At 45.7% G+C, this 27,638-nt stretch overlaps 1 protein-coding gene across 1 annotated transcript in view; it reads left to right on the forward strand.

The window, feature by feature from the left end:
* The window catches only part of FASN (fatty acid synthase), a 91,061-nt gene that overhangs the window by 50,322 nt on the left and 13,101 nt on the right, over positions 1-27,638 (forward strand). Inside the window, exons 27-37 of the mRNA XM_073311577.1 lie at positions 229-432; positions 1,460-1,610; positions 2,481-2,659; positions 3,235-3,354; positions 3,505-3,627; positions 7,008-7,231; positions 7,527-7,728; positions 14,581-14,732; positions 15,366-15,457; positions 15,613-15,764; positions 21,396-21,638. Coding sequence (XP_073167678.1) covers positions 229-432; positions 1,460-1,610; positions 2,481-2,659; positions 3,235-3,354; positions 3,505-3,627; positions 7,008-7,231; positions 7,527-7,728; positions 14,581-14,732; positions 15,366-15,457; positions 15,613-15,764; positions 21,396-21,638 — 1,842 coding nt within the window. The remainder of the gene's footprint in view (positions 1-228; positions 433-1,459; positions 1,611-2,480; positions 2,660-3,234; positions 3,355-3,504; positions 3,628-7,007; positions 7,232-7,526; positions 7,729-14,580; positions 14,733-15,365; positions 15,458-15,612; positions 15,765-21,395; positions 21,639-27,638) is intronic.

The following is a 27,638-nucleotide window of genomic DNA, read 5'->3' on the forward strand; positions in this document are numbered from 1 at the left end:
GGGAGAGGAAGGTCTTGGGTGGGGCGAATGGGAGGAACTGGCTAACTACAAATGGAAAATTTCCCCTCACCCATGTGTGGCTCCTATTCCTTGTCTGTCCCATAGTATGCATGCTATTCTTGCTGCACAAGGAACCTCTTCCATCAAATGAATTGTCTTTGCCATGTTAGTGTGTGTAAAGCTCTCTCCCCTCAGAGAAGTCACTGGCTTTTCCTTGTTCTCCTGCAGCCCAGCCTCTGGAGTTGACAGACTATGCTTATGTGAATGTGCTGACTCGTGGGGACCTCTCATCCCTTCGCTGGATTGCCTCTCCACTTCGCCATTTCCACACCACCAATCCCAACATTCAACTCTGCAGGGTCTATTACGCATCTCTTAATTTCCGTGACGTTATGCTGGCTACAGGGAAGCTTTCTCAGGATGCTATCCCAGGTGAATGGGGAGATTGGGCAGTTTCCACAACTAAAATTATGTAAATAAGTTTCCAAGTGTGACAAGAATGTTCCAGTTTTACCATCACACTAGCTGTAAATCAGCCTTTTTTTCTTTGCTTATGCAAGGTTGATATTTGAAAATAAGAGGCATTTGTCTAAACCTAGAAATGGGTGCCAAGAACTCCTGAGCACTACTGCAGTGCCAATATCATTTGGCATTTATACAGTAACTGATTTAATGCTCATGGCTCACATATGAGGTGAGTTTTACCCCTTTTCATAAAAGCAGAAACTGAGTTGGAGGTGAAGTGACTTGCCCAAAACCCCAAAAGGTGTCAGTTTAAGAATTAAGATTAGAATCTGGGAGTTCCTAGCTAACAGTCCTCCACTTGTGCTATAGATAGATAGACTGCCTCTTTGGCCTTGGGCAAATCACGTCCGCGCTCTGTGCCTTGGTTTCCCCACCTATGGCAGTTGGTTGTTAGGTGACTTAACTAGAGAGTGTCCCCAACCCAGTCTAGCCACCCTAAATGTGTCTATTCTTTGCCTAAATCAGAGTCTTAGTGTGAATCCTTCTTGTCTATAGATCAAGTGACTGACTTCCAGCGTGCCCAAAGGACCTAATGTTTGAGTTCAGAGGTTTTTTCCTCAAAGATGAGGGGAAAGATCCTGCAAACAAGATGAGATTTCAGTGCAGTTTCTCAAAAGAAAGCTAGAAGCTAAAATGACAGCATTGAGAATAGAAATTGAGATTTGTGGTGGTCAGCTTTCCCTAGAGCTGTGACTGGCAGTGCTTCTCAGCTTTCTGGGGAGTTTGTGGGAAGAGAAAATAAGCCACTATGCTTAATGAGCTATGCAAGCAGGACACTAATTCCAGGATTTGGAGAGGTTTTCCATGGAGCTGGGGAGAGACCAGCATGAGGGGAACTCCAATCACAACTTCAGGGAGATCATTCTTGGTGAATATTTGACCCAGAGGATTTTACAGGAGCAATTTCATTGCAATAATTTTATCCCTTTCTCAGGTAACTGGGCTCTGCAGCAGTGCATGCTGGGAATGGAATTCTCAGGACGGGATCCCACTGGAAAACGGGTGATGGGATTGCTCCCAGCAAAAGGGCTGGCTACAGTGGTGGACTCTGACCAGAGATTTTTGTGGGAGGTGCCAGAGAACTGGTAGGTCTCTTTGTTCTGTTTTTCCCACATGTTGATAAGGCTATACCCTGCAGTTGCCTGAAAGAAACTGAAGTTTCATTTGGGGATGATTATGGGGTGAGGAAAGAGTTTAATGTAAGGAACTGTAATTGGAGATGGAATACACTCTGCTTCTTTGATGTAGCAGAACTATTGTCCTGAGCCACAGGCCTGAGCTCTTGTCTTACTGACTGTGTCTTGTATCGACTTCCTCGACTGGCCTGTGCTGTTTGCATTCTATACATCACTTTTCCCACAGACACTGGAGTCCTGTATCTTGGTATCTGTCACTACGGTAGCTAAGCATCATTATTGAACTATAGTAGATTCTGCTCTTTGCCTCTCTCTGCTGCAGTAGCTTGGGTGTATCTACACTGGGGAGAAGGTTTAGTTTTGACTATCTGTTGCTGAAAGTTTTTGCCAAAATGGTGAGACTTGCAGTATGCTCTTAAAACAGTTAAGTAAGCTGGGCTCAGTTTTACCTGCTCTGGTAGGCTGGCTTACAGTTGATGGCCCTCCACCAAGAATATTTTGTCTTTGTTGTAATGGCTTCACCCTGGGCACTGCTAGCTGCATTGTGCCAGAAGAGTCTAGCTGTATCAGTGGGTGTGAATAGAGAGATGTAGTCAGGCCCTAAACTACTTAGGACTTTTTCAAGGAACAAGAGTGGGGCCTTCAGTTGGCAGTGAAGGTTAACTGGGAGTCAATGCAGAGTATGCATGTATTCCCATTAAAGAGGCACAGTGCTGCATTTTTGTACAAATTTGGAGTCTGTGTGGTCTCCACCCTCCGTCCCAGATACAGGGAGTTGTTTCTTCCAGAACTGAAAATTCTTTATTTTCCTTTCTTTAGGACTCTGGAGGAGGCAGCCTCAGTGCCTGTGGTCTATGCCACTGCTTATTATGCTTTGGTTGTTCGAGGTGGTATGAAGAAGGGAGAGAGTATACTCATTCACTCAGGCTCCGGGGGTGTGGGCCAGGCAGCCATTGCTATTGCGCTGAGCATGGGCTGTCGTGTCTTTGCTACTGTAGGTAAGTAATGAAGTCCCATTTCTGTGACTCACCTTCTGCATGGTTTCCTACCAGTTTGTATTTCTGAGAATGCTTGGAAAAGGAGACTAATTCAGCTGCTGGCCACATGACTAAATCTGCCTGCCACAAACAAATGCATACACTTGCCATGCACAAACACCCCTACCTCTGCATGGAGCATCACTATCTTCATTTAACTACTGTAAATCAAGAGTGACTCCAACAAAGTCAGTTACAAGGGTCTGAGAAGAAAATAAAGGCCCTGTATCTTTAGATATAGTAGCTTCTCTGAAATGTGACCAAAGAAAGTGTATGACTTGGTTTGTCCCTCGCTGTAATAAAGCCATCATTAACTTGCTAACAGGAACAAGACAGTATCTATAAAACTACCCTTGTTCAAAGGATCTCCTGGTGTCAAGTCCCAGAGCTCTGTTACAGATGTCTTAGAGCTCCTCGGAGTTGCATCCTAGCGCTGTCCTGTTAGCAGAGATTTTAGCAGAGGGCAGGGGAATGTATGATGTATGAGCCAAGGAGTGCTTGTGTCTCAGGAAAATAAAATGCTCCTTTGTTGTCAGGTTCTGTTGAGAAACGCGAGTATCTCCAAACAAGATTCCCTCAGCTGGATGCTAACAGCTTTGCTAGCTCCAGAAATACCTCTTTTGAGCAACATGTACTGCGTGTCACCAATGGGAAAGGTGAGTCCAAGGAATGGTGGATGGCAGAAGGGTTGCAGAGTTAGAAAGATCATGGCTAGAACTGGTTGTATAGATAAGGAAAAGTCCCTGAGAGTGTCAGGTTCTCTGCCAGGAATGAGCATGCTAAATGCTGTTACTGCTTTCTTGTAGGGGTCAACCTGGTATTAAACTCCTTGGCAGAAGAAAAGCTCCAGGCCAGTCTACGTTGCCTTGCTAGACATGGACGCTTCTTGGAAATAGGCAAATATGATCTGTCTAACAACAGCCCACTTGGTAAGATATATTGCATCAGGAAACATCTAGCCTTAGCTGGACTATATCCATATCCCACAATATGAACGTTGTCAGAGCTTTAAAAGGCATGTGTACCAAGCAAAACCATTAACTTTGCAATGATACATTCATCACTGATCATTTATCAATTTTTTCCAACAAGTACCTTCATGCAAACTCCTGTGCCGTGATTCTTGCATGGGAGAAGCTCCCCATAAATATGTGTAAAGCCACAAAGTTATCCTTCTTAAAGTCCTCTTTTTAAAACCAACCTGTGCCATAATGCCTACAAAACACTTGACAGTGGTTAGGCCACTGGTGTGATATGACCATTGCTTATTACACAATCCTAATTATCTCTGTACAGTGTAGCTCCCCTGTATGTTTGTATCCATTTATTTCTCATCATTTATATTTGGATTTTAAGCTCTTTAGGGCAGGGATTTTCTATTCATCAGATGTTTGTACAGGGCCTACCACAGTGAGCCCCAATCAGGGCCCTCTAGGCATTACTGCAATACTAACAATAAAAAACAGGTTTATAACTATGACGGAGTTGGCGTATATGTGTTAGGTCAAGTCTTAACATCATCCTTAATGATCTTGAAGATCATTTATAAACTGTAAATAAAATGTTAATGAAACTTACCAATGATGTTAAATTAGGAGGCGCTGCAAACACAAGTGAGGACAGAAATGATCCAAAGGGACCTAGAGACATTAGAAACATGGCAGAAAATAACAATATAATTCAGCTTGGAAAAATGAAGCTAATACATCTGGGGTGAGTGGGAATCAAAATCCTGGGAAGCTGTAATGCAAAAAGAGACTTGACATGGGTTAGCAATATGATATGGCAACAAAAAGATGATGAAATTTTGGGCTGCATTGCAAAGACTTCACAGAGCAAGGAAATGATGGAGGTGTTGTGTTGATCACACCTGGAATATTCTATTCAGTTCTGGGCATCTCATTGCTACAAAGATAAGGCCAAATTGGCTGGATCTCCAAGAACAGCAACTGAAGTGGTCATGGGGCTGTAGGGACTGACGTGAGGAAAAAAAGGTCTGTTTAGCTTGGTTAAATGATTTACACTGTCCATGTGAGTCAGGGATAGAACTAAGGATAGAGAGGAATTACTTAAGGCTATAGCATAGGGTATACCCATTAGGAAAAGGGAAACCTAGACTAACTAACTATTAGGAAAAACTTCCTGGTGACGGGCTGTAGCAGGCTGTGGAATAGTTGCTTACGGGAAGTGGTGACAGCCCCATTGTTTGGATCTTTTAAAACTTGTCAAGATAAAGAACTAGAAAGTGTCCAACAGGGAAGAATCCACTGTAGAGATGGACAGGAAGATTAAAAGTGCTTTTACTTCTGTACATTCTATGATTCAGCTCTCATTAGTTGCTTCTGCTCTCAGGATAACTGATCAGCCATTTATAGTTTGTCCTGATAAAATAATGTTTGTAACTAATATCCTTGCTAGTGACTTGTGTGGGTGGAGCTTCTGGTGAACTAGTCTCTCTTCCTTACAGAGCACCCTTGCTCATGTAGTGTTAATTAAGTTGAGTAGATTTTTAGTTCTTAGGGCTTGTCTTCACCATGGGGAGATCGATGCAGCAAGGTCAATTTAGCGGGTTTAGTGAAGACCCACTAAATCGATGGCAGAACGCTCTCTGGTCGACCTTGGTACTCCACCTCTCCGAGAGGAGTAAGGGAAGTCTTGACCAGAGAGCATCTCCTGTCAACGCAGCGCAGTGAAGATACCAGGGTAAGTCGATCTAAGCTATGTCTACTCCAGCTACATGAATAATGTAGCTGGAGTAGCATAACTTAGGTCAGCTTACCTCAGTAGTGAAGACAAGCCTTTAGAAAAATAACTGCTTTATTAACTTTTTCCCTAGAATCATAGAATATCAGGGTTGGAAGGGACCTCAGGAGGTCATCTAGTCCAACCCCCTGCTCAAAGCAGGACCGATCCCCAACTAAATCATCCCAGCCAGGGCTTTGTCAAGCCTGACCTTAAAAACGTCTAAGGAAGGAGATTCCACCACTTCCCTAGGTAACGCATTCCAGTGTTTCACCACCCTCCTAGTGAAAAAGTTTTTCCTAATATCCAAGCTAAATCTCCCCCACTGCAACTTGAGACCATTACTCCTTGTCCTGTCATCCGCTACCATTGAGAATAGTCTAGATCCATCCTCTTTGGAACCCCCTTTCAGGTAGTTGAAAGCATCCATCAAATCCCCCCTCATTCATCTGTAGACTAAACAATCCCAGTTCCCTCAGCCTCTCCTCATAAGTCATGTGTTCCAGTCCCCTACTCATTTTTGTTGCTCTCTTCTGGATGTTTTCCAATTTTTCCACATCCTTCTTGTAGTGTGGGGCCCAAAACTGGACACCGTACTCCAGATGAGGCCTCACCAATGTCGAATAGAGGGGAACGATCACGTCCCTCGATCTGCTGGCAGTGCCCCTACTTCTACATCCCAAAATGCCATTGGCCTTCTTGGCAACAAGGGCACACTGTTGACTCATAGCCAGCTTCTCGTCCACTGTAACCCCTAGGTCCTTTTCTGCAGAACTGCTGCCTAGCCATGCAGTCCCTAGTCTGTAGCAGTGCATTGGATTCTTCCATCCTAAGTGCAGGACTCTGCACTTGTCCTTGTTGAACCTCATCAGATTTCTTTTGGCCCAATCCTCCAATTTGTCTAGGTCCCTCTGTATCCTATCCCTACCCTCCAACGTATCTACCACTCCTCCCAGTTTAGTTTGTCTGCAAACTTGTTGAGGGTGCAATCCACACCATCCTCCAGATCATTTATGAAGATATTGAACAAAACCGGCCCCAGGACTGACCCTTGGGGCACTCCACTTGATACTGGCTGCCAACTAGACATGAAGCCATTGATCACTACCCGTTGAGCCCGACAATCTAGCCAACTTTCTACCCACTTTATAGTGCATTCATCCAGCCCATACTTCTTTAACTTGCTGACAAGAATACTGTGGGAGACCGTGTCAAAAGCTTTGCTAAAGTCAAGGAACAACACGTCCACTGCTTTCCCTTCATCCACAGAGCCAGTTATCTCGTCATAGAAGGCAATTAGATTAGTCAGGCATGACTTGCCCTTGGTGAATCCATGCTGACTGTTCTTGATCACTTTCCTCTCCTATAAGTGCTTCAGAATTGATTCCTTGAGCACCTGCTCCATGATTTTGCTTTGTGACTGTCCCTGTTGCTTTGTAACTGTTATGCCCTATACTCACACATCTCTGACTAGCATGGAGACAAGCAAATGGTTTTGGAAGCTAAGAAATTTAATTTGACAAGAAACTGCAGCAGTATGGTGTGCTAACCATGTTTCTTCCTCTAGGAATGGCCCTTTTCCTGAAGAATGTAGCATTTCATGGAATCCTGCTAGATGCCATATTTGAAGAGGGAAACCAGGAGTGGGAGGAAGTGTCAGACCTGCTGAAGACCGGTATAAGAGATGGTGTGGTAAAACCCCTGAGGACTACGATCTTCAACAGAGAGGAGGTAGAAGCTGCCTTCAGGTTCATGGCACAAGGAAAACACATTGGCAAAGTTATGATCAAGGTAATGACACCTGTAGGCCTTGGCTTCTCTTCTACATCTGTCATCCTGACCCAGGAATCCTGTGTGTATGAACTGCATACAGAAAAATGGGCTATGTGTAGTGAGGTTGAAATTCCCTAACTAGAGCAGCATAGCTGGGAAGGAGAGAGAGAAGGAATCCATTAACCCCATAGCTCACAATATTGCCAACTCAGCCAGTTGACACATCTAATGCTCTAGAGCCCTTGGTTCTGGATCCAAAGAGGTGTGACCTATTTCCTCTTCTACTTAATTGTTGTTGTCTGACTGTTGGAAGGTCCAAGAGGAAGAGAAGGAATTTTCTGTGAGGGAGATTGAGCCTGTCAGACTCGCCGCCATCTCCCGAACTTCCTGCCCACCTACAAAGTCCTACATCATTACAGGAGGCCTAGGTGGCTTTGGTCTGGAATTGGCTCAGTGGCTGGTTGAAAGAGGCGCTCAGAAGCTTGTACTGACATCTCGTTCTGGCATACGATCTGGTAAGAGGATAACCTAAAATAAGGGGTGGGGAGAATGGAGACCAGGAGTTGTGGTCTCATGATTGTGCCCATAGTTAATGTTTCAGATTGTAGTCCGCTAACAAAAATTTGAGGCACAAAGTAGAGCTCACTTCCCATGTCCCTCTGATCATCCAGTTTCCTGGACCAGCACACTGTCCCATCTGTTTCCTTTCCCTCTCCCTTTAAACATGCTATAGTCTCCAGTATTCCAAGATAAATCTCTTGACCCGGCCTCCTCTTCCATCTTGTACATCATCTCTTGCGTTTCCTTTGCCTTTGAATTTCTTCAGTGGACTTTCTCCTTTTGCTGCCTATGCTTCTTTGTTAATACATGCTCTCAGCCTCACATATTACATAAAAACAGCCATACTGGGTCAGACCAAAAGTCCATCTAGCCCAGTATCCTGTCTTCCGACAGTGGCCAATGCCAGGTGCCCCAGAGGGAATGAACAGGTAAATCATCAAGTGATCCATTCCCTGTTGCCCATTCCCAACTTCGGCAAACAGAGGCTAGGGACACCATCCTTGCCCATCCTGGCTAATAGCCATTGAATTTATCTAGTTCTTTTTTGAACTCTGTTATAGTCTTGACCTTCACAACATCCTCTGGCAGAGTTCCACAGGTTGACTGTGCATTGTGTGAAGAAATACTTCCTTTTGTTTGTTTGTTAAACCTGCTGCCTATTAATTTCATTTGGTAACCCCTAGTTCTTGTGTTATGAGAAGGAATAAATAACACTTATTTTTTTTTTTTTCTCCACACCAGTCATGATTTTATAGACCTCAATCATATCCCCCCTTAGTCGTCTCTTTTTCAAGATGAAAAGTCCCAGTCTTATTAATCTCTTCCCATACGGAAGCCGTTCCATATCCCTAAATCATTTTTGTTGCCCTTTTCTAATTCCTATTATTATTATTTTTGAGATGAGGCTACCGCACCTGCATGCAGTATTCAAGATGTGGGCATACCATGGATTTATATAAAGGCAATATGAGATTTTCTGTCTTATTTATCCCTTTCTTAAGTATTCCCAACATTCTGTTTTCTTTTTTGACTGCCGCTGCACATTGAGTGGAGGTTTTCAGAAAACTATCCACAATGACTCCAAGATCTCTTTCTTGAGTGGTAACAGCTAATTTGGACCTCATCATTTTATATGTATAGTTGGGATTATGTTTTCCAATGTGCATTACTTTGCATTTATCAACATTGAATTTCATCTGCCATTTTGTTGCCCCGTCATCCAGTTTTGAGAGATCCTTTTGTAGCTCTTTGCAGTCTGCATGGGACTTAACTATCTTGAGTAGTTTTGTATCATCTGCAAATTTTGACACCTCACTGTTTTTACCCCTTTTTTCCAGACCATTTATGAATATGTTGAATAGGACTTGTCCCAGTACAGAGCCCTGGGAGACACCACTATTTACCTCTCCCCGTTCTGAAAACTGACCATTTATTCCTACCCTTTGTTTCCTGTCTTTTAACCAGTTACCAGTCCATGAGAGGACCTTCCCTCTTATCCCATGACCGCTTACTTTGCTTAAGAGCCTTTGGTGAGGGACCTTGTCAAAGGCTTTCTGAAAATTTAAGTACACTGTATCCACTGGATCCACGTGCTTGTTGACCCCCCCTCAAAGAATTCTAGCAGATTGGTGAGGCATGATTTCCTTTTACAAAAACTCTGTTGATTCTTCCCCAACAAGTTATATTCATCGATGTGTCTGACAATTTTGTTCTTTACTATAGTTTCAACCAGTTTGCCTGGTACTGAAGTCACGCTTACCGGCCTGTAATTACCAGGATCGCCTCTGGAGCCGTTTTTAAAAATTGGCGTCACATTAGCTATCCTTCAGTTATTTGGAACAGAAGCTGATTTAAATGATAGGTTACAGACTACAGTTAGTAGTTTTGCAATTTCACATTTGAGTTCCTTCAGAACTCTTGGATGAATATCATCTGGTCCTGGTGATTTATTACTGTTTAGTTTATCAATTTGTTCTAAAACCTCCTCTAATGACACCTCAGTCTGGGACAGTTCCTCAGATTTGTCACCTAAAAAGAATGGCTCAGGTTTGGGAATCTCCCTCACATCCTCAACCATGAAGACCGATACAAAGAATTCATTTAGCTTCTCCGCAATGGGTTTATCGTCCTCAAGTGCTCCTTTAGCATCTCGATTGTCCTGTGGCCCTCTGGTTGTTTAGCAGAAAGCCTGATTCTGATATACTTAAAAGGGTGCCCTGTACAATCTGGCTTCTACCTTTCCACTCTACTGAAACTGTCTTTACTCAAGTCCCCAATGACTCCTTCCTTTACAAAGTCTCCCTATCCTCCATCTAGAGATTCTCATGAAAGTAGATGGGAATCTGGGAGGCAGTGACCATGAGTTAGTTGAGTTCAGGATCCTGACACAGTGAAGAAAGGTAAGCAGCAGGATTCGGACCCTGGACTTCAGGAAAGCAGACTTCGACTCCCTCAGGGAACAGATGGGTAGGATCCCCTGGGGGACTAACATGAAGGGGAAAGGAGTCCAGGAGAGCTGGCTGTATTTCAAGGAATCCCTGTTGAGGTTACAGGGACAAACCATCCCGATGTGTCGAAAGAATAGTAAATATGGCAGGCGACCAGCTTGGCTTAACAGTGAAATCCTAGCGGATCTTAAACATAAAAAAGAAGCTTACAAGAAGTGGAAGGTTAGACATACGACCAGGGAGGAGTATAAAAATATTGCTCGGGCATGTAGGAATGAAATCAGGAGGGCCAAATCGTACCTGGAGCTGCAGCTAGCGAGTGATGTCAAGAGTAACAAGAAGGGTTTCTTCAGGTATGTTGGCAACAAGAAGAAAGCCAAGGAAAGTGTGGGCCCCTTAATGAATGAGGGAGGCAACCTAGTGACAGAGGATGTGGAAAAAGCTAATGTACTCAATGCTTTTTTTGCCTCTGTCTTCACAAATAAGGTCAGCTCCCAGACTGCTGCGCTGGGCATCACAACATGGGGAATAGATGGCCAGCCCTCTGTGGAGAAAGAGGTGGTATGGGACTATTTAGAAAAGCTGGACGTGCACAAGTCCATGGGGCCGGACAAGTTGCATCCGAGAATGCTAAAGGAATTGGTGGCTGTGATTGCAGAGCCATTGGCCCTTATCTTTGAAAACTCGTGGCGAACGGGGGAAGTCCCAGGTGACTGGAAAAAGGCTAATGTAGTGCCAATCTTTAAAAAAGGGAAGAAGGAGGATCCTGGGAACTACAGGCCAGTCAGCCACACCTCAGTCCCCGGAAAAATCATGGAGCAGGTCCTCAAAGAATCAATCCTGAAGCACTTACATGAGAGGAAAGTGATCAGGAACAGTCAGCATGGATTCACCAAGGGAAGGTCATGCCTGACTAATCTAATCTAATCACCTTCTGTGATGAGATTACTGGTTCTGTGGATGAAGGGAAAGCAGTGGATGTATTGTTTCTTGACTTTAGCAAAGCTTTTGACACGGTCTCCCACAGTATTCTTGTCAGCAAGTTAAAGTGTGGGCTGGATGAATGCACTATAAGGTGGGTAGAAAGTTGGCTAGATTGTCGGGCTCAACGGGTAGTGATCAATGGCTCCATGTCTAGTTGGCAGCCGGTGTCAAGTGGAGTGCCCCAGGGGTCGGTCCTGGGGTCGGTTTTGTTCAATATCTTCATAAATGATCTGGAGGATGGTGTGGATTGCACACTCAGCAAATTTGCGGATGATACTAAACTGGGAGGAGTGGTAAATACGTTGGAGGGCAGGGATAGGATACAGAGGGACCTAGACAAATTGGAGGATTGGGCCAAAAGAAATCTGATGAGGTTCAATAAGGATAAGTGCAGGGTCCTGCACTTAGGACGGAAGAACCCAATGCAGAGCTACAGACTAGGGACCGAATGGCTAGGCAGCAGTTCTGTGGAAAAGGACCTAGGGGTGACAGTGGACGAGAAGCTGGATATGAGTCAGCAGTGTGCCCTTGTTGCCAAGAAGGCCAATGGCATTTTGGGATGTATAAGTAGGGGCATAGCGAGCAGATCGAGGGACGTGATCGTCCCCCTCTATTCGACATTGGTGAGGCCTCATCTGGAGTACTGTGTCCAGTTTTGGGCCCCACACTACAAGAAGGATGTGAATAAATTGGAGAGAGTCCAGCGAAGGGCAACAAAAATGATTAGGGGTCTGGAACACATGACTTATGAGGAGAGGCTGAGGGAACTGGGATTGTTTAGTCTGCAGAAGAGAAGAATGAGGGGGGATTTGATAGCTGCTTTCAACTACCTGAGAGGTGGTTCCAAAGAGGATGGTTCTAGACTATTCTCAGTGGTAGAAGGGGACAGGACAAGGAGTAATGGTCTCAAGTTGCAGTGGGGGAGGTTTAGGTTGGATATTAGGAAAAACTTTTTCACTAGGAGGGTGGTGAAACACTGGAATGTATTGCCTAGGGAGGTGGTAGAATCTCCTTCCTTAGAAGTTTTTAAGGTCAGGCTTGACAAAGCCCTGGCTGGGATGATTTAATTGGGGATTGGTCCTGCTTTGAGCAGGGGGTTGGACTAGATGACCTCCTGAGGTCCCTTCCAACCCAGATATTCTATGATTCATTCTCTTAGTTTCAAAGACTGTACATCTTCCCTATCCAACCATTATACAGGGGTAGTAACCCTCAAGCTCTTGTCCCCTCCCCAGAGATCTGTCATTTGTCTTTTTTTTCCCTCTTGCTCATATCCCTGAGTGACATTACCCAATAATTAAATGATTCAGATCTGCCTCATCCACACCTGTCTTTGTCTTGTGTTCCTCTGTCCTGACACCGACTCAGGCTCAACATGGGAAAAACTACTACTTTTTCTATTTCCATTGGCAAACCCACGACTCTTCATGTTCTGCAGGCATGCAAAACTTGGTGGCATTTGACTCCCCAACTCAGTCCTCCAACTTCAATGTTGCTAACTCCTGCCAACTTCTCCATTCCAAAATCTATCCATTCCTTTCTATCCCACTGCCTTAAATCTTGTCCAACTTTTCATCTCTCACCTTAGTTACTGCACCCTTTTTCTTTCTTCCACCTCCTTCACTCTTGCCTTCCTTGTCCAAAGTGCTGCTGTGAAAATTAATCCACCCTGCCTGCTGATCTTATCATGTCCGTCCCCTCTTCAAATCCCTTCACTGCTGCAGCAGACTTTGTCCCCACTTTCAAGATCATATATAACTCTGTTCCTGCCTACCTGTCTTCTCATCCTCTGTTCACAACTCCTTCTTCATTTCCTTCCTTCACTGTCCTCTCCATGTAATGTCCTCTTTCGTATGGCTCCCTCTGCCTATCCAGTAGAACACTCCTTCCTGACTTGTTTCAGAGTAGCAGCCGTGTTAGTCTGTATTCGCAAAAAGAAAAGGAGTACTTGTGGCACCGTAGAGACTAACCAATTTATTTGAGCATAAGCTTTCCTGAGCTACAGCTCACTTCATCGGATGCCGATGAAGTGAGCTGTAGCTCAGGAAAGCTTATGCTCAAATAAATTGGTTAGTCTCTACGGTGCCACAAGTACTCCTTTTCTTTCTTCCTGACTTGTTACCCCTGGCCTTCATTCTTTCCTTTTCAAAGCTTCGCCTTTATGGAACCATATCATCCTATGTCTGCAAAGCACAAGGCATGTTTTTGGCTCTGTATAAAGTAAAATCTACAGCCTTGCCCAGAGAGAGAGCACACACTGTTACCAGAGGGTGTATGTGGTGGGACCTGAAACATGGAAGAGCTTTCGTGCAAAGGCCACAATGAAAGTTGCTAGATTCCTTTTCAGGGAGCTTATTTCCTGTGAGCTATGGCTACACTATACCACAAGGAAAGCATTCCACATTTTAAATAGCATCTCCATCCAATATGCTCAGCATTTAGAAGAGGGAGTATTGTCTTCATCTTAAAGATAGGGATACAGGAGCACCAAGTTACATGTCTTGGATCACACTGTGAACTGATGGCAGTTGGGGAAAAGAACACTGAATCTGTCGTCTGTCTAACCGTTAGTGAACACTGAATCAGTCTGCAACCATAAGACAGAGTTCTAATGCTTTAGTTTAAATGCTCCTGTTTGTCTTAGACAGGGTAAGTATGACCTGAGAAGTGCAGGAAGCAGAGCTTCACCAGGGCATAGAGCAGAGGTGGGCAAACCTTTTTTGGCCTGAGGGCCACATCGGGGTTCCAAAACTGTATGGAAGGCTGGGAAGGGAAGGCTGTACCTCCCCAAACAGCCTGGCCCCTGCCCCCTATTGCCCCCCTCAGAATCCCTGACCCATCCAAAGCCCCCTGCTCCTTGTCCCCTGACCACCCCCTCCTGGGACCCCCCCCTCCACTAACCGCCCCTCCGGGACCCCACCTCCTATCCAACCTCCCCCATGCTCCCTGTCCCCTGACTGCCCTGACACCTATCCACACCCCCGTCCCCTGGCAGGCCCCCCGGGACTCCCACACCTATCCAACCGCTCCCTGTCCCCTGACTGCCCCAGGGATCCCCTGTCCCTTATCCAACCCCCCCACTCCTTTCCCCCTTACCATGTCGCTCAGCAGTAGAACTGGCAGCCGCGCCGCCTGGCAGGAGCTCGCAGCCGCGCCGCCCAGAGAGCTGGCAGCATAGCGAGCTGAGGCTGCGGGGGAGGGGAGACAGCAGGGGCGGGGCCAGGGGCTAGCCTCCCCTGCAGGGAGCTCAAGGGCCAGGCACAATGGTCCTGTGGGCTGGATGTGGCCCATGGGCCGTAGTTTGCTGACCTCTGGCCTAGTGTGTCTGGAATGATGAATCTCAAACTAGCCTTTTTTTTTTTTTTTTTTTTGCAGGTTATCAAGCTAAACGAGTCAGAGAGTGGAAGGAGATGGGCGTCCAGGTCCTGGTGTCCACCAGTGATGTTGGGACTTTAGAAGGAACGCAGCACTTGATAGAAAAAGCTTTACAGCTTGGACCAGTTGGGGGCATCTTCAATTTGGCGATGGTGAGTGACAAAAATGCTTGGAACTCAGAAAGGACAGAACAGCTGCAAAAGTGCTTTCTGCATTGATCATACAGGGCCAAGTCAACAGGGGGACAGCTCAGGCAACCTTTCTGTCTTTCAAAGTGCAGTTGGCTGGAATAGGCTTGATAACATGAAGTTGTTGTTCTTTCACTTCCTCAGTCTGGGTCTTGTTTCCCTTGGGTAGTTGCACTACAGAGACCGTATGTTCAGCTCCTAGTGACCCTTGGGGCCGAAAAAAGGCCTATCCTGCACTTTCTAGTTAAGGAAGACCATCACAGTAGGAGTCCTGGAGAGACCAGGACAACATTAAGCCTTTTTGTTGAGGCTGGTAGGGCCTTACCATCTTCAGCTAAGAGATTCTCTTGTTCTTAGTAATATTTCAGCTTAAACGTGTAAAACTTACGTGGTATTACCTTTCTGTGCCTCTCCAGCATCTCTGTACAGAGCAACATTCAGAACACATTTCTGGGAGATCTTGGCTGGATCTTTTGTTCCAGAACTTAATGTAGAATCTGCTTGTGCATATTTTTGAGGTTGAAATTGCAGCAGGGTTAGACTCAACCTGAGCAGAGACCGGAGAGATATTGATGTTACTTCTTCTGTCTCCTGCAGGTCCTTAAAGATGCCATGCTAGAGAATCAGTCTCCAGAATTCTTCCATGATGTCAGCAAACCCAAGTTTGCAGGCACCCTTCATCTGGACTGGTAGGTGTCATAGGAGGAATAAATGTGGGGTGCTTGAATGGGGCCAGAGGCCAATAACATTCAGAAAGGTCTCAACTTGTTACTGTCACGAGAGGGGGACGATCCTTTTAAAACAAGTTGTTAATTTAATATAATTTTTTCTATTCCATTCATAGGGTGAGTCGTGAAAAGTGTCCAGACTTGGACTATTTTGTTGCTTTCTCCTCTATAAGCTGTGGAAGAGGAAATGTTGGGCAGAGTAACTATGGTTTTGCCAACTCTACTATGGAGCGCATCTGTGAGCAGCGACGGCATGATGGGCTGCCAGGTAACATTGCAGGGCCTCTTCTACAGATAATGCCCACTCCATCAACAACCAGAAGAAAATAAGATATCTCATGCACTTCTCTGGAGCAAATGTGAATGCTCAGAGCTCCTTCCCCCCTCGTTCTCTGGCTCATGCACACACTCTTTGTACTCTGTGGATTGTCAATCAGCATAGAATCCTAGAAACATAGGACTGGAAGGGTCTTTGATAGGTCATCTAGACCAGAGGTGGGCAAACTACGGCCTGCGGGCCACATCCGGCCCACGGGACAGTCCTGCCTGGTCCCTGAGCTCCCAGCCGGGGAGGCTCGTCCCTGGCCCCTCCCCCACAGCCTCAGCCTGCTGTGCCGCGCCGCCAGTGCTCTGGCCTGCTGCTCCTGCCAGGCAGTGAGCCTGGCTCTGGCATGGTAAGAGGGCAGGGGGTCCCTGGGGACAGGCAGGGGGCGGTTGGATGGGGTGGAGATTCAGGGGGAGAGGGCGTGGTCAGGTAACGGGGGGTGCTGGATAGGGCATGGGAGTCCCGGGGGGCCTGTCGGCGCGGGGGTGTGGATAGGGGTCGGGACAGAGAGAAGGGGAGGTTGGATAGGGGGTGGGGTCCCAGGGGGGCAGTTAGGGGCGGGGGTTCTGGGGGGAAGATCGGGGACAAGGAGCAGGGGGGGTTGGATGGGTCAGGAATTCTGAGGGCAGCAGTCAGGGGGTGGGAAGTGGGAATGGGGCAGATAGGGGATGGGGGCCAGGCTGTTTGGGGAGCACAGCCTTCCCTACCCGGCCCTCCATAGAATCATAGAATATCAGGGTTGGAAGGGACCTCAGGAGGTCATCTAGTCCAACCCCCTGCTCAAAGCAGGACCGATCCCCAACTAAATCATCCCAGCCAGGGCTTTGTCAAGCCTGACCTTAAAAACTTCTAAGGAAGGAGATTCCACCACCTCCCTAGGTAACGCATTCCAGTGTTTCACCACCCTCCTAGTGAAAAAGTTTTTCCTAATATCCAACCCACTGCAACTTGAGACCATTACTCCTTGCCCTGTCCTCTTCTACCACAGAGAATAGTCTAGAACCATCCTCTCTGGAACCACCTCTCAGGTAGTTGAAAGCAGCTATCAAATCCCCCCTCATTCTTCTCTTCTGCAGACTAAACAATCCCAGTTCCCTCAGCCTCTCCTCATAAGTCATGTGTTCCAGACCCCTAATCATTTTTGTTGCCCTTCGCTGGACTCTCTCTCCAATTTATCCACATCCTTCTTGTAGTGTGGGGCCCAAAACTGGACACAGTACTCCAGATGAGACCTCACCAATGTCAAATAGAGGGGGACGATCACGGTCATGATCCATATAGTTTTGCAACCCCGATGTGGCCCACGGGCCAAAAAGTTTGCCCACCCCTGATCTAGACCTATCCCCTGCACTGAGACAGGATTAAATATTATCCGCACCATTCCTGAAAGGTGTTTGTCTAACCTGTTCTTAAAAACCTCCAATGTTAGGGATTCTGTAACCTCACTATGTAATTTGTTCCAGTGCTTAACTGCTGTTACAGTTAAATCTCCCTTGCTGCAATTGAAGCCCAGTACTTGAAGACTGTTCTCATGTCCCTCTTCAGTCTTTTCTTCTCCAGACTAAACCAACCCAAATTTTTTAATCTTTTTTATCATAGATCATGTTTTCTAGACCTTTAATCAGTTTTGTTACTCTACTCTGGACTTTCTCCAGTTTGTCTACATATTTCCCAAAGTCTGGTACCAGAACTGGACACAGTACTCCATCTGAGGCCCGATGAATGCGGAGTAGAGTGGAAGAATTACTTTTTGTGTCTGGCCTACAACACTCCTATTAATACATCCCAGAATTATGTTCACTTTTTTCCTACAGTATTACATTGTTGACTAATATTTAGTTTGTGATCCACAATAACTCCCCGATCCCTTTTCACAGTACTATTTCTTAGTCAGTCATTTTCCCTTTTTATCTTCTGTGCAATTGATTATTCCTTCCTAAGTGTAGTACATTGCCCATATTGAATTTCATCCTATTTCTTTCAGTCCATTTTCCCATTTTGTCAAAATCATTTTGAATTTTAATCCTGTCCTCCAAAGCACTTGCAACTCCTCCCAGCTTGGTATCATCCAGAGAGTTTATAAGCATACTTTCTATGCCATTATCTAAATCATTGATCAAGATATTGAATAGAACCAGATGCAGGACAGATACTTTTGGGACGCACTTAGTATGCCCTTACAGCTTGACTGTGAACCATTTATAACTACGCTGGACCTTAAAGCAGGTTCATCTAGGCTATCTTTCCCTAGTTTGTTTATGAGAAGATCATGTAATACAGTATCAAAAGCCTTACTAAAGTTGAGATATACCACATCTACTGATTTCCCCCTATGCACAAGGGTTGTCAGAGAAGGATATTAGGTTGGTTTGATATGATTTGTTCTTGATGACAAATTCATGTTGACTGTTACTTTTCACCTTATCTTCTAGGTGCTTACAAATTAATTTTTTTATTTTATTTTTATTTTATTTTATTTTTGCACCATTATCTTTTCTGATTCCCAAGTTAAACTGATTTTCCTTCCTCATTGAGGAATGGACCTGCCTTGTCCTCATCTCCCTCTTGCTTCTAATGTATTTGTAAAATATTTCCTTGTTACGCTTTATGTCCCTAGCTAGTTTAATCTCATTTTGTGCCCTGGCCTTTCTAATGGTCTCTTCATGGTTGTGTGTGGTGTTTTTGTTTAGATAGATAGATAGATATATCTCCTTTGTAATCTGACTTTGGTTCCACTTCTTGTATGACTCTTATTTGAGTTTCAGGTTGTTGAAGATCTCCAGTTTAAGTCAGGGTGGTCTCTTACCATAATTTCTCTTTCCTACGCATTGGAATAGTTTGTTCTTGTGCCCTCAATAATGTCACCTACCAATTCTCTGAGTTTGGTAAAGTCTGCCTTCTTGAAGTCCATTGTCATAGAATATCAGGATTGGAAGGGACCTCAGGAGGTCATCTAGTCCAACCCGCTGCTCAAAGCAGGACCATCCCCAACTAAATCATCCCAGCCAGGGCTTTGTCAAGCCTGACCTTAAAAACTTCTAAGGAAGGAGATTCCACCACCTCCCTAGGTAACACATTCCAGTGTTTCACCACCCTCCTAGTGAAAAATTTTTTCCTAATATCCAACCTAAACCACCCCCACTGCAACTTGAGACCATTACTCCTTGTTCTGTCATCTGCTACCACTGAGAATAGTCTAGATCCATCCTCTTTGGAACCCTCTTTTCAGGTAGTTGAAAGCAGCTATCAAATTCCCCCTCATTCTTCTCTTCCGTAGACTAAACAATCCCAGTACCCTCAGCCTCTCCTCATAAACCATGTGTTCCAGTCCCCTAATAATTTTTGTTGCCCTCCGCTGGACGTTTTCCAGTTTTTCCACATCCTCCTTGTAGTGTGGGGCCCAAAACTGGACACAGTACTCCAGATGAGGCCTCACCAATGTCGAATAGAGGGGAACGATCACGTCCCTCGATCTGCTGGCAGTGCCCCTACTTATACATCCCAAAATGCCATTGGCCTTCTTGGCAACAAGGGCACACTGTTGACTCATAGCCAGCTTCTCGTCCACTGTAACCCTTAGGTCCTTTTCTGAAGAGCTGCTGCCGAGCCATTCGGTCCCTAGTCTGTAGCGGTGCATGGGGTTCTTCCCTCCTAAGTGCAGCACTCTGCACTTGTCCTTGTTGAACCTCATCAGATTTATTTTGGCCCAATCCTCTAAATTGTCCAGGGCCCTCCGTATCCTATCCCTACTCTCCAGCGTATCTATCTCTCCTCCCAGTTTAGTGTCATCTGCAAACTTGCTGAGGGTGCAATGCACACAATCCTCCAGATCATTTATGAAGATATTGAACAAAACCTGCCCAAGGACCGACCTTTGGGGCACTCCACTTGATACCGGCTGCCAACTAGACATGGAGCCATTGATCACTATCTGTTGAGCCCAACAATCTAGCCAGCTTTCTATCCACCTTATAGTCCATTCATCCAGCCCATACTTCTTTAACTTGCTGGCAAGAATACTGTGGGAGACCGTGTCAAAAGCTTTGCTAAAGTCAAGGAACAACACGTCCACTGCTTTCCCCTCATCCACAGAGCCAATTATCTCGTCATAGAAGGCAATTAGATTAGTCAGGCATGACTTGCCCTTGGTGAATCCATGCTGACTGTTCCTGATCACTTTCTTCTCCTCTAAGTGCTTCAGAATGGATTCCTTGGGGACCTGCTCCATGATTTTTCCAGGGACTGAGGTGTGGCTGACTGTCCTGTAGTTCCCAGGATCCTCCTTCTTCCCTTTTTTAAAGATGGGCACTACATTAGCCTTTTTCCAGTCATCCGGGACCTCCCCCGATCGCCATGAGTTTTCGAAGATAATGGCCAATGGCTCTGCAATCACATCCGCCAACTCCTTTAGCACTCTCAGATGCAGCGCATCCGGCCCCATGGACTAGTGCTCGTCCAGCTTTTCTAAATAGTCCCGAACCACTTCTTTCTCCACAGAGGGCTGGTCACCTCCTCCCCATGCTGTGCTGCCCAGTGCAGTAGTCTGGGAGCTGACCTTGTTTATGAAGACAGAGGCAAAAAAAGCATTGAGTACGTTAGCTTTTTCCACATCCTCTGTCACTAGGTTGCCTCCCTCATTCAGTAAGGGGCCCACACTTTCCTTGACTTTCTTCTTGTTGCTAACATACCTGAAGAAACCCTGTCTTTTGCTTTTTTTTCCCTCCTCCTACCATTCATTAAAATCATGAGCTCTTATTTCATGATCACTTTAACCCAAGCTGCCTTCAAATTCTAAACCAGAATTTGTCAGAATCAAATCTAGAACAGCCTCTTCCCCCCAATTGCTTTCTCCACCCTCTGCAATAAAAAAGTTGTCTCCAATGAATTCCAATAGCTTGTTGGACAATATGTGCCTTTCTGTATTCTTTTCCCAGCAGATATCTGCGTAGTTGAAGTCCCCACCCCCACCATCAAGTCCTGTGCTTTGGATGATTTCTTGTTTTGTTTTTGTTTGTTTGTTAAGCCTTATCCGCCTCTTCTTCCTGGTTAGACATTCTATAATAGACCCCTGTCATGACATCATCTTTGCTTTTTACCCCTTTTATCCTTACCCAGAGGCTTTCAACAGGTCTACCTCCCACTTCTATTTCAACCTCCAGGAAAGTGTATCTATCTTTGATATACATGGCAACAACTTCTCCTATTTTTTTCCCTGCCTATCCTTACTGGACAAACTGTATACTTCTATATCAATATTCCAGTCATGAATTATCCCACCAAGTCTCTGCAATGCCAATTATGTCATAACTGTGGTTGTTCACTGGAATTTCTGGTTCTTCCTGTTTTATTCCCCATACTTTTATGATGTTCATTAGACTTTCCTCTCTATATTCCCTCCTGTCCCTCCTTTGTCTCTGCTACAATTGCTCACATTCCTCCCAGATTCTGACCCTTCACCCAGATTTTCAAGTGAATGAAGACACCTGCTCTGTTTTCTTTAGCTTTCCCCTCTTCCTGCTGCCATGTGCTCCAGTTAGTCATTTAATGTGTTCTCCCTTCTGTCTTCTTTTGCAGGCCTGGCTGTGCAGTGGGGTGCCATTGGTGATGTGGGTGTTGTCTTGGAGACCATGGGCAGTAACGACACTGTGGTTGGTGGAACTCTTCCCCAGCGACTCAGCTCATGCCTGGAGGTTCTGGACCGCTTCCTGAATCAGGCTCATCCTGTCATGTCTAGTTTTGTTCTGGCAGAGAAGGTCTCAGTGAAGAGTGAGGGAAGCAGCCAGCGGGACCTTGTGGAGGCTGTTGCCCACATCCTGGGTAAATCAGATCATTAATAATTACAAATATTCTGTGATCAGAATTCTAGAAGCATCTTACTCTAGAATCTGCTATAGGACATATTGGTGCCAGCCACTATCTGTAGGAAATTGAGTGCAGGTGTGCAGCTTGCTGTGGTCCAAGAGTGTCTATTGACTCTTCAGAAGTATCTCTTTCTTCTACAGCCGTGGGAGTGCTGCTTGTATCACTATTTTTATAGCACTGTGCATGTGCCCAGAATTCTCAATAGGAAAGAATGCACAGATTGAAGGCTAGACCTTAGATCCCAAGATTTCACAATATCGAGATACATGCCGATACATTAGCCGCCCAGGCAGCGGTCAGAGCTGACCTCACAGAACAGGTGGTGGTTTGTTTTGTTTTTTGGGGGGGGGTTTTAGGAGTGGTTTGAAGTGTGAGTATTTGACAAGTGACTGGAAAGCTGCACTAGGTAGTGCAGGAGTTGTGGAAGAAAGCATTGGGTTGGGAATGTATGAAGACAACAAAAGGAGCGGCTAGAAGAGAAGCGTGGGTGGAACATAGTACTCTTGGGGAAATTCTGTGCAACTGTAGCACAGCAGAAAAATATCCTCCGCCCCCCAATCGCTTTGCTTCCTCTTAGCAACTCAGACATGTCTATTCAGGCAGCCGGGGGGAGAGGTAAATCATTGGGGGGAGGGAGGTCTGGGGATGCCCTGGCCACCCAGGGACATTAGTCCCAACTGGAGGTGTGGTGGGGAGGAGGACGGAGACTAAGTTCCCACTTCCCTGCACGGAGCAGCCGGGGCAGGGTCAGATCAAGCCCCAGAAACTTCCCCTGGCTGCAAGAAGCTCTGCACTGCACGGGGTGGGCAGGTGAGGCTCGGGGGGGGGATGGTGCAGGGGGTCCAAATGCACAGGGGTTGGGCAGACAGAGGGAGCAGCTCCCTATCCAGTGACACCCCCCCCACCAGGCACCTAGAACACCCCACACCAAGCCCTTTTTGCATCAGGAGCCCCCCACCAAGTCCCCCAAACCTCTACCCTACTGAGCCTCATCACCTGCATCAGGAGCCCCCCATACCTGGATCCTCGCCCCACTGAGCCCCAACCAGCTGCACCCTGACCCTCCCCCCACTGAGCACTAACCACCTTCACCTCACCCCCCCCCTTGCAGATTCCCATTCTCCCTGCACCCAGATTCCCCCCTGCACCCAGACCCCCCACCAAGCTACCCATATGCAGATTGCACCACACAGTACCCTGGTACTCTTGAGGGAATTCTGCACCGAAAAATTTTAAAAATTAAAATTCTGCAAAGTTCTGCATATTTTAATTGTCAAAATAACACAAACACAATAACAATATAATCACACCAAAAGGATTGAAAATGGTAACGTATTTCAAAATACTTGTCAGCAAATAATTGAAAATGGTGTGACTATATTGTGGTGTTTTGACAAACAAAATATGCAGAATTTTAAAATATTGTGCCCAGAATATTTAATATTTTTTTGGCACAGAGTATTTAATTTTTTGGTGCAGAATTCCCTCAGGAGTAACACAGGGAGCAGGATTTGGTGTAGGAGGAAATGAGGTCAGACATATAGAGAGGAGTGTTTTTGAAAAGCCTTAAGGGTGAGCAGCTTTAACTAAATGCAAAAGAGTAGTCATTAGTGCAAAAATTCAAGGGAGAGGGAACATGGTTGGAGAGGAGGATCTCTGCGACAGACTGAAAGGGAGACCAATGGAGTTGAGTCAGGGGAGGCCAGAGAGAAGGAAGATCAGACCAGTTTGAGCCATGGGGACAAAGAAAAGGTTTTACGTTAGAGTATTTAGGGTGGTAGGAGGAATTAGCAAGAGTCCAGATGCACAAGGGGAAGATGACACCAAGGTTATAATTATGCAGAATTTGGAAGAAGAGGTGGTGGGATTGGCAGTGGGGAACAAGATTTAGAGTTCAGTGTTTCATTTTAACTCTCTGATGCCTTGTTTTTCTGTATCCTGATTTTTCATTAACTGATCCTTAATGATCTGTATAACTAGTTGATTCAATATTTATTTTGCTTTATCATCTTGTTAGGATGCCAATCACATTTGCCCTGTGCTGCCTTGTTCCATCCTCTTCTGTCCTGTCTTTCCATCTTTTTATTATTGTAGTAGCGCTGAGGAGCCCCTGTCATGGACCAGGACCCTATTGTTCTAGGTGTTGTACAAACAGAATAAAAAACAGTCCCTGCCCCTGAGAATTTACAAACTAAGTATAAGGCAAGAGACTATAAATGAATGCAAACAGACTGAAAGGGTGTATAAGGAATTAATAAGACAGTACTGGTCAGCATGATAGGCAGAGGTCTCGGTACACCAGCAGTCTTACCCATCCCCTCCACCTTTTTTCCTCTTCCCTCCACCTCCTGGCTCTCAAAGGAACCTGGATCTCACCATCTGACATGGTACTTCTACCACTCCACTTTTGTATGCCAAGCTCCTAATTCTCTTGCATATGCTACATCCAGCATCATCCATAAAGGACTATGACAGGGATGTTGGACTCCTCTTCCTCCCAGTCTAACTTGTAATTTCTTCTGCATTGTCTACAACTAAATCTAAAATCTTGCTGTTCTCCTTTCCTTGACCTCTGATTACCTGTCTTTCTGTCCATTCTTGGACTGCAAGCTCCTCAGGACAGGAACTCTCCCTCCTTGAACATCTGTTTGGAAAACCTCTAGTCCATACTGTTCTATCTAGGTTCTTATGGTGCCCTCATTGGTGTAACTGAGCACCTTCCAGTAGTGCATTAAGTGATATGACTAACTTCCGTTGAGCAATTCGATCTCTCTTATCCTCTCTTTAGGGGGAGAATTTTGTGTGCACTGTAGTGTTTTGGTAGGATATTTTTTTAAATGTCCATGCTGCTCTGTTTGTATTACAGAAGGCAAGTCAAAAGTGTGCCTTGCACATGGAATGGAAGGGAGTGAGGTTTGTGATGGTCCTTAGCTCTTATAGGAGTTTGTTCCCCAAGTCTGACTGGTCCCTGAGAAAGCTCTGTCTCCTGCACAGGTGAGCTTATTCTTATAGTCAAAAGTTCCACTGTGCCTGAGGAGTAGAGTTTTTTCACCACAACTACCGTTATGGAGCTTTAGGCAGACTTTTAGGTATGCCGGATCCAGGCTATTGAACACCTTGAAGATAAGCACTGAGACCTTAAACTTATTATATGGAAGTCAGTGTAGAGAGTGGAGGACAAGATCTGATGGACTGATGGTAACCCATGTTTCTGAGAAGACATGCTAGTGTTCTTTATTAACTGGAGTTTCCTAAGGGTTCACTGCTTCATATCCAGTTATTGCATTGCTGTAGTCCAGACAGGAGCTGACAAAGGTAGGTATAAAAGAGGCAAGGTCATCATCCACCAGGATGGGATGGAGTCCTCTAGCCAACTGGAGGTGGTAGAAACCATTACTTGCAGATGCTGCTGTGCAAAACTGTAGCATCTGTTAGGATTCCAGGAGCACTCCTAAACTACGCACTGAATTGACCCAATGATTGTGGGGGTGTGACTTTTTTAACCAAAAGAAACTGAATGGTGACCATGAACTCTTCAAAGTTTTTTTTTTCCTCTGGCTTGCTTGGATTAGAATCATAGATTATCAGGGTTGGAAGGGACCTCAGAAGGTCATCTAGTCCAACCACCTGCTCAAAGCAGGACATCCCCAAATAAATCATCCCAGCCAGGGCTTTGTAAAGCCTGACCTTAAAAACTTCTAAGGAAGGAAATTCCACCACCACCTAGGTAACGCATTCCAGTATTTCACCACCCTCCTAGTGAAAAAGTTTTTTCCTAATATCCAACCTAAACCTCCCCCACTGCAACTTGAGACCATTATTCCTTGTTCTGTCATCAGCTACCACTGAGAACAGTCTAGATCCATCCTCTTTGGAAGCCCCTTTCAGGTAGTTAAAAGCAGCTATCAAATCCCCCCTCATTCTTCTCTTCTGCAGACTAAACAATCCGAGTTCCCTCAGCCTCTCCTCATAAATCATGTGTTCCAGTCCCCTAATCATTTTTGTTGCCCTCTGCTGGACATTTTCCAATTTTTCCACATCCTTCTTATAGTGTGGGGCCCAAAACTGGACACAGTACTCCAGATTTCAGAGTAGCAGAGTACTCCAGATGAGGCCTCACCAATGTCAAATAGAGGGGAACGATCACGTCCCTCGATCTGCTGGCAGTGCCCCTACTTATACATCCCAAAATGCCATTGGCCTTCTTGGCAACAAGGGCACACTGTTGACTCATAGCCAGCTTCTCGTCCACTGTAACCCCTAGGTCCTTTTCTGCAGAACTGCTGCCAAGCCATTCGGTCTCTAGTCTGTAGTGGTGCATGGGATTCTTCCGTCCTAAGTGCAGCACTCTGCACTTGTTGAACCTCATCAGATTTCTTTTGGCCCAATCCTCCAATTTGTCTAGGGCCCTCTGTATCCTATCCCTACTCTCCAGCGTATCTACCTCTCCTCCCAGTTTAGTGTCATCTGCAAACTTGCTGAGGGTGCAATCCACACCATCCTCCAGATCATTAATAAAGATATTGAACAAAACCGGCCGAGGGACCGACCCTTGAGGCACTCCACTTGATACCGGCTGCCAACTAGACATGGATCACTACCTGTTGAGCCCGACACTCTAGCCAGCTTTCTATCCACCTTATAGTCCATTCATTCAGCCCATACTTCTTTAACTTGCTGGCAAGAACACTGTGGGAGACCGTGTCAAAAGCTTTGCTAAAGTCAAGGAACAACACGTCCACTGCTTTCCCTTCATCCACAGAGCCAGTTATCTCGTCACAGAAGGCAATTAGATTAGTCAGGCATGACTTGCCCTTGGTGAATCCATGCTGACTGTTCCTGATCACTTTCCTCTCCTCTAAGTGCTTCAAAATGGATTCCTTGAGGACCTGCTCCATGATTTTTCCAGGGACTGAGGTGTGGCTGACTGGCCTGTAGTTCCCAGGATCATCCTCCTTCCCTTTTTTAAAGATGGGCACTACATTAGCCTTTTTCCAGTCATCCGGGACCTCCCCCGATTGCCATGAGTTTTCGAAGATAATGGCCAATGGCCCTGCACTCACATCCGCCAACTCCTTTAGCACTCTCAGATGCAGCACATCCGGCCCCATGGACTTGTGCTCGTCCAGCTTTTCTAAATAGTCCCAAACCACTTCTTTGTCCACAGAGGGCTGGTCACCTCCTCCCCATGCTGTGCTGCCCAGTGCAGTAGTCTGGGAGCTGACCTTGTTCGTGAAGACAGAGGCAAAAAAAGCATTGAGTACGTTAGCTTTTTCCACATCCTCTGTCACTAGGTTGCCTCCCTCATTCAGTAAGGGGCCCACACTTTGCTTGACTTTCTTCTTGTTGCTAACATACCTGAAGAAACCCTTCTTGTTACTCTTAACATTTTGCTAGCTGCAACTTCAGGTGTGATTTGGCCTTCCTGATTTCACTCCTGCATGCCCGAGCAATATTTTTATACTCTTCCCTGGTCATTTGTCCAATCTTCCACTTCTTGTTAGCTTCTTTTTTGTATTTAAGATCAGCAAGGATTTCACTGTTAAGCCAAGCTAGTCGCCTGCCATATTTACTATTCTTTCTACACATCGGGATGGTTTGTCCCTGTAACCTCAATAAGGATTCTTTAAAATACAGCCAGCTCTCCTGGACTCCTTTGCCCCTCATGTTATTCTCCCAGGGGATCCTGCCCATCAGTTCCCTGAGGGAGTCAAAGTCTGCTTTTCTGAAGTCCAGGGTCCATATTCTGCTGCTCTCCTTTCTTCCCTGTGTCAGGATCCTGAACTCGACCATCTCATGTTCATTGCCTCCCAGGTTCCCATCCACTTTTGCTTCCCTTACTAATTCTTCCCGGTTTGTGAGCAGCAGGTCAAGAAGAGCTCTGCCCCAGTTGGTTCCTCCAGCACTTGCACCAGGAAACTGTCCCCTACACTTCCCAAAAACTTCCTGGATTGT

Source organism: Lepidochelys kempii, chromosome 14, assembly GCF_965140265.1.
Source record: "Lepidochelys kempii isolate rLepKem1 chromosome 14, rLepKem1.hap2, whole genome shotgun sequence".
In the NCBI taxonomy this organism is placed as follows: Eukaryota; Metazoa; Chordata; order Testudines; family Cheloniidae; genus Lepidochelys; species Lepidochelys kempii.